This window comes from Perca fluviatilis, chromosome 11, assembly GCF_010015445.1.
Source record: "Perca fluviatilis chromosome 11, GENO_Pfluv_1.0, whole genome shotgun sequence".
NCBI lineage: Eukaryota > Metazoa > Chordata > Actinopteri > Perciformes > Percidae > Perca > Perca fluviatilis.
Window position 1 is genome coordinate 23551813 of NC_053122.1, and position 14300 is coordinate 23566112.

The window sequence follows — 14300 nt, forward strand, 5'->3', positions numbered from 1 at the left end:
GTGAGTCACCTTTGTTTTTATATTAATTAACAATAACCTTGTTATTCTGATAAGCAATTAATATGTCACTATGAAACCCAAGTCTTGACCCTTTAAAAGCACATAAAGATATACTGCTTGATCTCAGCTGCAAATCACTTTTGGGACAAAACTGTATAGAAATTGTAGACTTAATTTTGGCGCCTGGCAGCAGAGAGAGCCACTGAGGGAACCACTGGAGTTTTAGTGGACATTGGAGTAGACTGAAAAGGCAAAACTCAAGTGCAAGTCGTTTTTTCAAAACAAATAACACAGGGAATCATATTGTTACAATGTTTTAAAACTCCTAATAATTGGCTATTGTTTGTGTAACATAAACCACAGCTAATAAAAGTAAAGGTAGCCACTGGCAGAATATCTCCAGCACAGCAACAGGGCAGCACTGAGATGTATGAGAATGGGAGGCATGGGCACGTGATGTGATGTACACACATAAAAAAGCACATAAATGGGTCTGGAGAGACTGATGGGATTTTAAAAAGCTTTTAGAGGGCATTAGCCTAGGGCTCTTTCCCACTGCACCTCAATGCCAATCTCGGAGCAGGAGGAGAGATGGAAGCAGTAAGGGGAAGAAAAAAAAAATACACACCCACTGCAGCTTCACAGCTCAAGCTAAACCCTTTCAATTATAGCCCTGAAGTAGAAGCATGGGGTGCCAAGAAAAAGCTCTCATCCATCCTTCTCCAGGAGAGGGAGACTTTACTTCTACCTTTACTGAAATACCCTATCGGAGCACACTCTGCAGGAGGCTGCCTTGATGTGCAAGTTCAAGTCTTATATCACTACCAACGTAACCAACGTTTACATAATGGATCAAAAAAGTGGATTGCAAAGTCTCACCTGTGTCCTGAGGGCCTATGGACTCTGTTATCTCAGTCCCATCCATGCTGTCCTCCTCATCCACAACAAGCCTTCCTCTGGTGCGACCCCTAGGGTGAGGAAGAGACACAAACAAATAACCAGAGGCAGTTAAAAAAAAAAAAAAAAAAAAAGACATGAAAAAGTGCCTGGGTTTGTGTCAGGAGGGGGGTGGCGGTGCGGTCATGAATTAGTTAAATATAGTCACAGCTGTCACTGATTTTTAATGGAGGCACTCAATGCGCTGGGCAAGGTGGAAGAGTGGTAGTGGGGGGTGTACAATACAGACTGGTAGTATGTCAGGTTTAAAGATGGAGGTAGGCCAATCTGGATAACGCTGCTAAAGATTCAGGTTAAGAGATTGGGTATTAAAATAAAAAGGCACCAGGCATTAAATTACTATGCCTATGTAGGGTGACATGGTTATAATGAATCAAAATGTACTGTACTGCTCATACACTACAACTGAAATATGTGTGTTCATCTTCAGAGTAGCATGGAACAAATACCTTTATCATTTACAGTCCCTGGAGGGATGGCGACTCATTAGAGTCTAACTAAACATGTTCCCGTTGAAATTCAAATCAGAGAACAGACATGACTTATTAAATGATAATAGCTGTGTAATGTAAGACCGAACAAACAATTATCTAATCATGAATGTGCACAAATTGACCTGCAAAATCATCACATACAACACATTTCTTATAGGTCTGTGTGAGATTAAAAACTACAAGTTATAGCCTAGCTGTGGCAAAACTTTGTCTCTGAAGACTACATTTATTGCAATCAAAGAAATATTTTCATCAAAACCCCAACATAATACTTAAAAAACATTGTTGTTGTTCTATTAAGTTTTTAAGGCAAAAAAAAAAAAATAAATACAAAGATTTATTGTACACAGTGCTTCTAGAGTCTACTCAAGATGCTGCTCTTTACACGACTAGGTTTTAGGTAATGTTACTGCTCTATACAAATGACACTGGTAATACGTACTTGACTGTTACAAAAAAGTGAAGACTGCCATGAAAAGATTGACCTAATCCATGACTTAAGTAGTGATGTCCTAAGCTCCCATGTGTATACAGTATTGGGCTTGATCACTGCTTGTGTTTTTTTTAATCATTCAAATTGGAATTGATTATTGAAACCAAACACAATTGTCTATTACTTTAGGGGGGGGGTGTATTGGAGTACGCGTTGAGCCAAATAATAACCGTGTTATTAGTAGAACAAAGCTTACAGCTGTCTACAAACCGGCATATGAGAAAAATTATTTTCAAACCTTATCCGCACTGACCAAAAATGTGTAGCACCAAAAGTTTTGCCAATTTAGACTATTTTATGGAAGAAAAAGTCTTGATACTGTACTTCCATTTGAGAACATTGGCTTTTGGTTTCATTTGCCAAAATAGATATGTTTTAATTTATTTTTAATTAATTGTTGGTTTATTCATTTTAAGAATGGCTTTGATCTCTTTTTGCTAATTAAGTCTTATGTTAAATGATAAAAAGGGTTATGTTGGAGAAAAAAAATCTTATTTTTTAAAAAGGCATCCAAAACAATTGCTGTGTTTATAACAAATACCTGCAAACTCAGAAGTGCTGAAAAAGGTGACATCATTCCCTGAACGCAACATCTGTTGTCGTTTTTCAGACAACGGCAGCTATAGACTGATGTTCGAATCCTCTCCAGTGAAATACAGACACACTTTTACACCGTTTAGCTGTCAGCATTTTAACTGTGTTTACTCCAGCTGCTAGCTAACGGTAAGCTAACGTTACCTGCTGTCAAGTGTAGAGTTAACTAGCGTCCCGTGTGGCGATGTTTCAGTTCCCTGTAACGTCCGTTTTCGGAGCATCAGAGAGAAGCGCAGGCATTTAAGTAGCACCGAAATCCGCGTTGCTATTCGGTCCGGTAGATAACGGTCGTTACAGTACCGGTGCCGTATTAGCACCGGGTCCTACTCATATTTGAACATTTATGTGATGAAACTGGTGCAATACTGACTGTTTGCATAATGTTTTAGAAGGTTTGCCCATCTGCGCTCTGTCAAAACACTACATGGTATTCCTAAAGCCTGAGACACACCAAGCCGATAATCGGCCGTCGGACAGTCTGGCGAGGTCTGTGACTCGAGTCTGTTCAGTGTGTTCCGTGCCGTCGTCAGTCATCCTTCATTTTGGCCGATTTGACAGCGGCGGGCACTGCCGGCAGTCAGACTCAAATGACCCATCTGATTGGTAGAGTGCTAACCCGGAAACGGGGAGTGGAATGAGCGTGACTGAGTCTGTCAAAATCTGACGAAAATCTTTTAACCCTTGTGCGGTCTTCCCATCAACCTTGAAAAAACAACCTTTTTGACACCTTTTTTTCACAGTTTGTTTTTGCTTTTTCCATAGTTTTAAATTCAAAATTTTTTCTTCTTTACATTTCAGCGCTTATTTTTATGTCCCATATTTTCTGATATAAAACAAAAATTGAAAACGGGTCAATTTCACCCTAAGTCAACACAAGGCTTAAACTGACCTTTGTCGATCTGAAATGAAGACAGATTCAGCAAGTACATGGCCTATTTCTCGCTTAAAATGTTTTCAGAAACACGTTTCGGTGAACTATTTTAGTACAATATGAGATCGTATTCTGAACAAGCCGCCATGACAGTCTTTGAATTTCCGGAGAAACCAGACCCACGTGACGCGTTCGTCCAATCAGCTGCCAGTTTTAATTTTTGGGCGACAATACAGATCGCGTCTCGTCGCTTTGGTGTGTTCCGAGGCACTTTTTTGACCAACTCGGGGAGACTGATCAGTCCAACTGCCTTTTCTGCCGAGGGTCGGCCGTCTGGTCGGTGTGTCTGGGCCTTAACACAGTGTAGCAGTAGGTTAACCACAGCGCAGTCAGAGGAAACAAACTAACTTCTAAATTAGGTATCGTGTTGCTGCAGATATTCCCGGGCTCCAAAACAATCTGCATTTGGAACAGATCATTGCATAAAAATCACACCATGATCATTCAAATTTTATTTCATGGAAAATGAGAATCATGCAAAAATGATTATTCCCTCCAATATAGTGAATCATATCGCAATTACAATATTGGCATTCGATATTTTCCTCATAGTGCAGCCCTGGTTGAAAACTGTACTCCAACTCAAGCATTTGTTCATTCAGAGGACCAATAGAAGCTGCCCGAATCCTGTCCAATACTACCGGCCACAACAGCTACATACGGACACTCCTTTCTATAGGACACAATGCTAAAAAATGTTTTTAAAAAAGTAAACTATCGAGGAAAGCATTAAACATTATTACATATTTTAATTCAGTTGTCAAACATATTGTGCTGTAGTAAATTGGAATGCACAGTCCAGCTTTAGTTTGTAGGTACAGTGCCTTGCGAAAGTATTCGGCCCCCTTGAACGTTTCGACCTTTTGCCACATTTCAGGCCTCAAACATAAAGATATAAAACTGTAATTTTTTGTGAAGAATCAACAACAAGTGGGTCCCAATTATGAAGTGGAACGAAATTCATTGGCTATTTCAAACTTTTTTAACAAATAAAAAACTGAAAAAGTGGGCGGAAAATTATTCAGCCCCTTTACTTTCAGTGCAGCAAACTCTCTCCAGAAGTTCAGTGAGGATCTCTGAATGATCCAATGTTGACCTAAATGACTAATGATGATAAATAGAATCCAGCTGTGTGTAATCAAGTCTCCGTATAAATGCACCTGCTCTGTGATAGTCTCAGAGGTCCGTGTAAAGCGCAGAGAGCATCATGAAGAACAAGGAACACACCAGGCAGGTCCGAGATACTGTTGTGGAGAAGTTTAAAGCCGGATTTGGATACAAAAAGATTTCCCAAGCTTTAAACATCCCAAGGAGCACTGTGCAAGCGATAATATTGAAATGGAAGGAGTATCAGACCACTACAAATCTACGAAGACCCGGCCGTCCCTCTAAACTTTCAGCTCATACAATGAGAAGACTGATCAGAGATGCAGCCAAGAGGCCCATGATCACTCTGGATGAACTGCAGAGATCTACAGCTGAGGCGGGAGACTCTGTCCATAGGACAACAATCAGTCGTTATACTGCACAAATCTGGCCTTTATGGAAGAGTGGCAAGAAGAAAGCCATTTCTTAAAGATATCCATAAAAAGTGTCGTTTAAAGTTTGCCAAAAGCCACCTGGGAGACACACCAAACATGTGGAAGAAGGTGCTGTGGTCAGATGAAACCAAAATCGAACTTTTGGCAACAATGCAAAACGTTATGTTTGGCGTAAAGCAACACAGCTCATCACCCTGAACACACCATCCCCACTGTCAAACATGGTGGTGGCAGCATCATGGTTTGGGCCTGCTTTTCTTCAGCAGGGACAGGGAAGATGGTTAAAATTGATGGGAAGATGGATGGAGCCAAATACAGGACCATTCTGGAAGAAAACCTGATGGAGTCTGCAAAAGACCTGAGACTGGGACGGAGATTTGTCTTCCAACAAGACAATGATCCAAAACATAAAGCAAAATCTACAATGGAATGGTTCACAAATAAACATATCCAGGTGTTAGAATGGCCAAGTCAAAGTCCAGACCTGAATCCAATCGAGAATCTGTGGAAAGAACTGAAAACTGCTGTTCACAAACGCTCTCCATCCAACCTCACTGAGCTCGAGCTGTTTTGCAAGGAGGAATGGGCAAAAATGTCAGTCTCTCGATGTGCAAAACTGATAGAGACATACCCCAAGCGACTTACAGCTGTAATCGCAGCAGAAGGTGGCGCTACAAAGTATTAACTTAAGGGGGCTGAATAATTTTGCACGCCCAATATTTCAGTTTTTTATTTGTTTAAAAGGTTTGAAATATCCAATAAATTTCGTTCCACTTCATGATTGTGTCCCACTTGTTGTTGATTCTTCACAAAAAATTACAGTTTTATATCTTTATGTTTGAGGCCTGAAATGTGGCAAAAGGTCGAAAAGTTCAAGGGGGCCGAATACTTTCGCAAGGCACTGTAGATACGGACGTACTGGTTAAGAACTGTGTATTGGCAAATATTCATTATTAAAAAAGGACTTGGACTGAGATCCAAGGCAAAACAACTTGATTAGGATATCCCTTCTCATGTGTCTACCTCCTGTTGAGTGACCCAAAAATATCTCATTACTGCTTCTGTTCAAGATTTTCTCTTGTGTCATGGTAAATGTAATCTTAGCCTTATTCTTACTTCCCCAGACGTCATCACAATTTTAAAACATGAAATTTCAAATTTACCCATTATAATGAAAGTGCAACCCTTCCCATATCTTACTGAATGTGCAATGTCAGCAAATCAGACTGACATGTCTACATTTCCAACCATATTCCTGTGTGCTGCCAACTCATACAGATGCGCGCGCGCGCGCACACACACACACACACACACACACACACACACACACACACACACACACACACACACACACACACACACACACACACACACACACACACACACACACACACACACACACTTTACATACAGTATGGAAAGATCTGTCAGTGTCAGCATCCTCCAATGGAAGCTCTGTCAAACTAATCTTGGAAGCGCCGTATGGAGGGAATTGTCATGGATACAAATGAAATGGCAACATCAATTGTTAGCATGCTAAGTGGGGAGAGAAACGCAGGCCAAATGAGAGCAGCATGTCTCATGGGTACTCAGGAGGATACAGGGGTTGGAAGTGGGGGAGGAGATGGAGGGATTGGGGGTGGGGTAATTTTCGGTGCCACTGGAGAGAGAAATCACAAATGGCTGGATGCCAAATCAACCCCTCCCTCTAAATGACTTCCATGTCAAGATAAGGAAAAACCCTAAAAATGCAAGAATGACAGAAGAGGCCTCTAGCAAACTTTGGCTAAAAACTGCTTGAGTCAAACTTAAATATCTTAATAAGGTTAAAACTAACTAACACAGAGCTATTGTAACGGCACACAGTAGTTGCTAGGGCAAAGATGGGCTGTCTTGCTGTAGTTTCGGATTTGTGCATGGCAAAAATCTGAACTTATATAACTCTCAAGAGGAACAAGATTTTTCAAATAATAATAATAATAATAATAATAATAATAATAAATAATAATAATAATAAATGACTAAATGTGATATTAAAAAAATAAACCTCGAAAAACAACTGCAACAACTTAGTTATGTGTAGAATCTGCACTGACAAACCAACAAATCAAAAATGACAACTGATCAATATGCAGTTACTTTATAATATATAACTATAATATATAATTAGGCATGGGCCGGTATAAGACTCTGACGGTATGATAACCTTCAGCAAAAATATTACAGTTTCACGGTATTGCAAATACAGCTTTGAAATGTATTATTTTGAAATGTCTGGGTAAATAAAAAAAAACTTTTTTCCCATTAAATACAACTTATTTCTTTTCTTTTTTAAACTGTGCACTGGCAGGGAGAGGGATTTCTAAACTCCACTTTCTGTCCTTGACGACTCATAAAAAACAGCTCATACCTCAGGAACGGTATGACGGAAATCTTTAGTGGTTTTGAAACAGTGATATTTTTTTTCAAACCATGGTATATCTTGAAACCGGTAACCGGCCCAGCCTATAAATTATACATAACTTTATAATAAATCTTTGATGCAATTTATCAATTTGATAAACATACTGTAAGTCTAGACAGACAAGACCATAATTATACATTTCCTAAACTATACTTCACCTGATCAGCACGACACAAGAGGACAGAGATATATAAAGCTGCAGACAGCTATGCACCAGGATCAAGATAACCGTGTTTACACCAGCAGCAGAGCAACAAACCATTTACATCTTTCGGTGATATATCATGCTCATGTTTTGAGTACCACAACTTCTGTCTCACAGGCTTTTTCTTTACATGCTCACAGCAAACACTTTTACTGCCTATAGCTAATGACATTTAAGTGGGTTTTGATTCCAGAAGGCAAATCCTAATGCAGAAATTAGCTGTGTGTGTGTGACATTTTCATCTATGACCACAATCTGATGTTTTACACACAAAGTAGTTGGTGGTGGCGACGTCTTTACATCGACTGCAACTTAACATTCAACTGTAATTATACAACTACGCTAGAGGGGTCAAATTACAGCACTGAGACAGCCAGTTATTTCACTCACAAACGCTCCAGACTAACATTCAACCCCATACCCTGCACAACTTATCCCCCCCACAGTCCCACCACAGGGAGAAAGAGGAAAAAAAAATAGAAAAGGTGAAAATAATGCTGTGGTAAGTAGTTCCAGCTAGCAGCATGCTGCTTGGAAAACCTGAAAAGGATCATGCTGTTCTGAAACGGACTGACTAGCAGATGGAGCGTGGGCAAATCTAGTAAATTCCAACTACCATGTCTACAAGAGCGCTTTCTGACACATCCTCCTTTGTCACAAGCAAATTGGCTTTTATCACTTGGTAATTTTAATATTTATACACACACTACTTTTATACATTAGAAGAGGAAGCCAGTTGGTCTGAACACAAAATTGTGCTGTGAAGATAATTCACAGCTCTGTGATGTTGTTTCAATCTCAAGTGTATGCGACTGAGCATAGTGTCAATCAATCAATTTGTATGTCACTTATCATCCAATTACAGTTGGCACAGTTTGGTTTCTACACTGCCAAACAGGTAGTTTTAAGCAAAGAGGATCAGCCACCCATCAGTCTATTGTTTTTATGAACAGATGAGATAAGAAATTAGGTAGCATTGAGATGGCTGAAAGGCAGTACAACCTGAGGTCTATCCACAAAGCTCTGATCATTGTTGAGAGTTGGTGGAAGGGAACATTTTATGGTATATGAACCCACTGGAGGTGTAGTGGATGTAATTAAATAAAATCTTAGATGGGATAATTTTGGTATCAATATTAAGCTATATATCTCTCTAACCTTAACAAAAACCTGTTTTTACACATGCAACTAAGGTTTTAATTCTGACCATGAAAACACAGACCATTACAACAATAGAAATAACTAAGGAGAGCAAAAAAAATATGACTTTATGATTTTTGCTGATGGTTTGTTCTTAACCAGTTCATCAACATGAAGCAATTTAAGTGTGTACCAAGTCATCCTTCCACTGTGGCATTAACGCATTGTCTGGATGCTGTTAGATTAGACGATCCATTGGGAGCAGAGTATTAAGATTGATTGAGAGGAGTTAAGAACCTTGCAGGCATTATATTACAGAGCAGCTCTAAGCTGCATTATAGGTTACTACAGAAGTCACAAAGAAGCCAGGCACCTTGTAACATGCCTCATATTAGACATTTGTGGCCTTTCCCTAAATCAAGCTTTTAGTCCATTTAACCCATGTTAGTCTAATTTTACCTATTAGAGTTAATGAGTAACATAGCGTCAAGCAAGTACTGTTGCTATGGGTACCCACAGTTCAATATTCAATATGTTGTAAGCGGATTTAGAATGGCGGATAAAAGACTGACCAGAACCATGTTTGATGATACTGTCTTTAATTTTAAGAAACACCAGTCTCTTTTCTAATTCTGGGTTATGTACCAGGTTCAGCAGATTTTTATGCCCAATTGATGGTTCTCCGTTGAATCTACGCCATAGATAAGTACGCGTAATGGCGCTGACACACCAGGCCGATTATCGGCCGTGGGACAGTCTGGCGAGGTCAGTGACTCAAATCTGTTCGGTGTGTCCCGTGCCGTCGTCCGTCTGAGGGGCTGTCTGCGTTCATTTTGGCCGACCTGACATGTTCAGTCAGCGGCAGGGCAGTCGAGACTCACCCGGAAATGGCGAGCGGAATGAGGTGACTAGAGTCTCTCAAAATCTGACAAAAATCTTTTAAACTGACCTTTGTTGAGCTGAAATGAAGACAGATTCAGCAACTGCACGGCCTATTTCTCGCTTAAAATGTTCTCAGAAACACATTTCGGTGAACTATTTTAGTACAATATGAGATCGTATTCTGAACGGCTGCCATGACAGTCAGGCTTTGAATTTCTGGAGAAAACAAACCCATGTGACGCGTTCGTCCAATCAGCTGCCGGTTTTCATTTCTTGGGCAACATTACAGATTAGCGCCACCTGCTATTATAGAGATGTATTACGTCTCGTCTCCTCTCGTCTTTTTGGTCTTTTCTGTGGCCGTTTTTTGGACCTCGGGGACGCGACTGATCATATCGACGGGGTTTTCTGTCAACGGTCAGCCGTCGGCTATATGTGTCTACACCTTAAGTACGAAACCTACATTGTAGCCTACACTGTAGCCTGACCCGCACCTACCCAGAAATGTAACTTCACATTGTGGCTTGGCCATGGCATGGTAGCGTCGCATTTCCTCCTACTCATTTCTGGGTTCTCCAACAACATGAGTGGAGGAGAGGGTTAACTTTCTCTGCTACAGCTTTCCGACCATGGTCCGGGAGCACAGGGGAGACACTTTGTTTCTCTATCGCCACCACCGGAGTCGGTACTAGCTCCAGAGCTAATCCCCATAACACGCTCTCCCACGCGCACACACACAGCGGCTCTGCTATTCTCTTAAAAAGATACGCTAGATCGACGCAGACACACCAGGGTACAAGTATAAATCCTCACAACAACGTAGACCACTTACATAGGCTACAGCGTAGACTCTGCGTTGAGTCTACGTACTACTATAAATCAGCTTTTAGGAGGAAATAACTTTCAAGTGTTATTCCAAAAGGGTGTCTTTATTGATGACTCCATATATGAATGGACCATCTTAGTGTGTCAAGATGCACCACTGCCTTCTCCTATATCAATAACAACAACCATAAATGTGGGTACAAAGTGTAGTGAACCAGGCACCTGGCCGCAGGACCATTACTGAAAAAAAGTCTTAAGTAATAATCTTGTTTTAAGTCTATATTATATCAGTAACACCACCAAGTTGCATCTTTTTCAAGGAATGAGTAAATTCCCTATGGCATAAAAATAAAAAAAAATGATTAATTTGAATGGCCAGATATAAAAACCTACTTCTTTTTGTTCTTAGACGTGGATGAAGGTGGCGCTTGGGGTAGGATGGCAGCAGCATCCTTGCGCGGCCTGCCACGTGGTCGCTTGTCTGCGTGGGCAGGACTTCCTGTGGATGCGGCCCCTACACTGCTGGAGGGCGGTGAGGGTCCCTGGTCAGAGGGTTCCACAGTCTTATCCTCTGATGACATTCTGAAAAAAAAAAAGTTACAAAAAAGATGGGATCATGATGTGTTACATACATATGCTTGGAAAATTAACTCAACTTTTTCAGAGAATAGACAGATGCTGATTTTCACTTCTCCTGTTTTCTAACAGTTTACAGACTTTCAAGAAGTGTAAAGTGGATAGGAAAAAAAAGAGGACATGTCATGGGAAGCATTGTGCATCACCCCACATCAAGTGGCTCCAGGTTTTCTATTTGCTGAAACCCAACCACTGCAAGAAAACCCACTACAAACGTTTTACGTTACAAAGTTTTATCATGGTGCGATATTATATCGGGTCTTTAGACAACAATACAATATTTGCTGATATCAAAAACTCTGCCATAAGATTTTGATTTGATTCAATTCAATTCAGGTGTGAGCAATCAATATAAGACAATATCATGTGCCCATTAAACACAGTTACATTTATATCAACTCACCAAAAGCCACTAAAATAGGATTTGACAATTGTATTACTGAGCTCTTCCAGATATTCAAACAAAAAACAATCCTTTTTAATAAAAAGAATGAAATAAAGTATGAATTAAAATATTAAGCGCATCTTAACGATGAAATTGAAGAAGAAAAAAAAAAAAGATTGACATGACAGTAAACTGAATATCTTTGAGTTGTGGACAAAACAAGACGTGAGGCTGTCATCTTGGGCTTTGGAAAACACTGATCTACATTTTTCACAATTTTCGGACATTAAATAGACCAAACAACTAATCGATTAATCTAGAAAATAATTGACAGATTAACAATGAAAATAATTGTTAGTTGCTGCCGTAAATGCCAACATACATGAACAGCTGTGCACAAATTTGTCCGAAACTGATGCATTCACAGTCCTTCCAGAAAAATGCGGAGTTTTTTTGTGATTGTTGTGGGCAAAAATCCTTGATTATGCGGCACGTTTTCTTAAAAAATGCGATGGAATATGCAAAATATTTATGCAATTTTATGTGCTGAAATTGCGGGGAACTTGCAAAAACTGCAGTTTGATGAAAAAGAGGAAAAAAAAGTGATTCCCCCAACACCCTTTTTTCCGATGATGTTCATGTCGCGTAATTACGTCACTTCATAACGTTCCCATGGCAACAGGGGAAAATGGCTGCTCGTGTGAAGTAAACGCAACATTTTTCAACTTTCTGCTAAGATATGTGACTTTTTTTCAACTAAAATGCAGTGATTATGAAATCAAGCCCCGCATATTTTGCGCGGAACTCTGCAATTTATGCGGCGAAAGTGCGGCGTATTTGAAAAAATGCGCCCCCGCATAAATATGAGGACTTTGGCTGATTATGCATTGAATTATGCGATCGCATAATCACGTTTTTCTGGAGGGACTGCATTCAAGTCTACTCTGATAAGTACAGGCCATTTCACACTGGAGATGTCACGTGACCGTGTACAAAATTCTGAAAACGTGACGGTACTCGTTTTTCTACGGTACCATAGATATCGGGGGATGCAATTCTTCCGGACCTGATGGGGGCAGTATACGCCTATAAGTGTTCTAGTCTGTCCCACTAATGTCCCACCTCAGGATCTAGTAACATTCCAGGGAAAGTGCTGGTATGGCTGTTGTGTGAATGCATGCAGGAACACTGCAGGGATAAGCCAAGGGGGTAAGCCTCTCCACAACGTGTACCTCCCATGGCGCCATTTTGATGCTAACAAGCACTCACCCGTTGTTAGCATTCCATTGACTGCCATTCATTTTGACGTCACTTTGACAGTGAATAACTTTACATCTGAAGCGTTTAAAGACTTTATTTGTCCATTACTTATTTCTAAAGAAACACGACAATGTATAAAAGGCTCCATTACGTTATGGCTCCGTAGCAGACGTTTTTGTAAAAATAGGCTAACGATTGTGTCATAACCACGCGACTTACTGTTGCATAGTAGAGGAATTACCGTATAGTACAGGAGAAGCTCGCAGGCAGTTTCGACTTACATTAGCTGTTAAAGTTTAATTACTAATGTTAACTAGCATTTTAGTTAGCAATAATTAACCTGTGCCTATGTTATCTCCTTACATATACCTACGCTCTCCGTCTCTCACATCTACGTCTTCAAGCTTAGTTGGAGGCTGCGCAGTAACGCTCAGCCCTCACCGGAAAAGTGCTTCTAATAGCCTTCACTGATCTCCGTCCAGAGCAAAGGGATGTGTTGGTCCATTTCTTTTACGGTCTATGGGATAAGCACTGTTTGGCTGTCCCTTCCCCCATCTATTCTGGCATTGCTATGACAGTGTAAAAAGGCACAAGGCGGAAATGATCCTGAATGCGGCTGTGTGAATAGTGAAAAATCACTAGCAGTGCCTGAAATGTTATCCCAGTAATGAACGGGAACTATGTGTGAGAGGCTTTATTTAGTCTACCTATGTTCTTAACACAACGCTATCAATCTTGGAGACCCAGCTGTTTAAATAAGTTATTAGCAAGCATGTAAGGAGCCTAGCTAGTAAGGATAGCTATAGGTTAACGTTATAATACAGCTCATATACAGTATAATATATTTTAGAAAGTATGTGCCTCCTTAAGTATGCCATTCAAACTACCGGCAGGGCAGTCACAGGCCCATTTCTCTCACAAGGCAAGGAAGTAGAATATATCTATCTAAAGAGAAAAAGGAGTTGCTCAAAGCTGCACTTTTTTTCTATTTATATAATTATTTATTGCATTATTTATTTATTTCAGCATGCATTTCATATGCATAACTATTTATGTATCTATTTATAAAAGAAAGACGTATCTGTATGTGTGTCCATGTTTGGGGGCGTGGTTGGTGGGAAGGTAACCTGCACGTCACACGCAAAACGCTTTACAACGGGGGGGGGGGGACCAAACTAACTTTTCTTCACATTCCTAAGTTTAATCAGTAATTAACTCTACTGCTAACCTACAACACTAATAACATTACCGTCACCAAAATACCCCCGCAAATCAAATCCCCTACTTCACCGTTAACCGTCAAGCCACTAAACCTGTATGGAAATGAACACCTCTGCTGGTTAACGATCATACGAAATGAGACGTTGGCTATTGTCGCTCTCTCTGCGTGCACACACGGTCCGGTTCTGGTGGTTGATGAGTGCAGATATGTGCTGATTAGCTCTCTTAACGGGCCAGGTGGGTAGCGCACTGCCATGAGTCCATGATGCTAA

At 40.3% G+C, this 14300-nt stretch overlaps 1 protein-coding gene across 1 annotated transcript in view; it reads right to left on the bottom strand.

Moving 5' to 3' along the window:
- Positions 1 to 14300, bottom strand: part of kmt2cb (lysine (K)-specific methyltransferase 2Cb) — a 78401-nt gene that overhangs the window by 58850 nt on the left and 5251 nt on the right. The window contains exons 2-3 of the mRNA XM_039815259.1: positions 10920 to 11108; positions 880 to 968 (exon numbers count right to left, since the gene is read on the bottom strand). Coding sequence (XP_039671193.1) covers positions 880 to 968; positions 10920 to 11107 — 277 coding nt within the window. The 5' untranslated portion in view covers position 11108. The remainder of the gene's footprint in view (positions 1 to 879; positions 969 to 10919; positions 11109 to 14300) is intronic.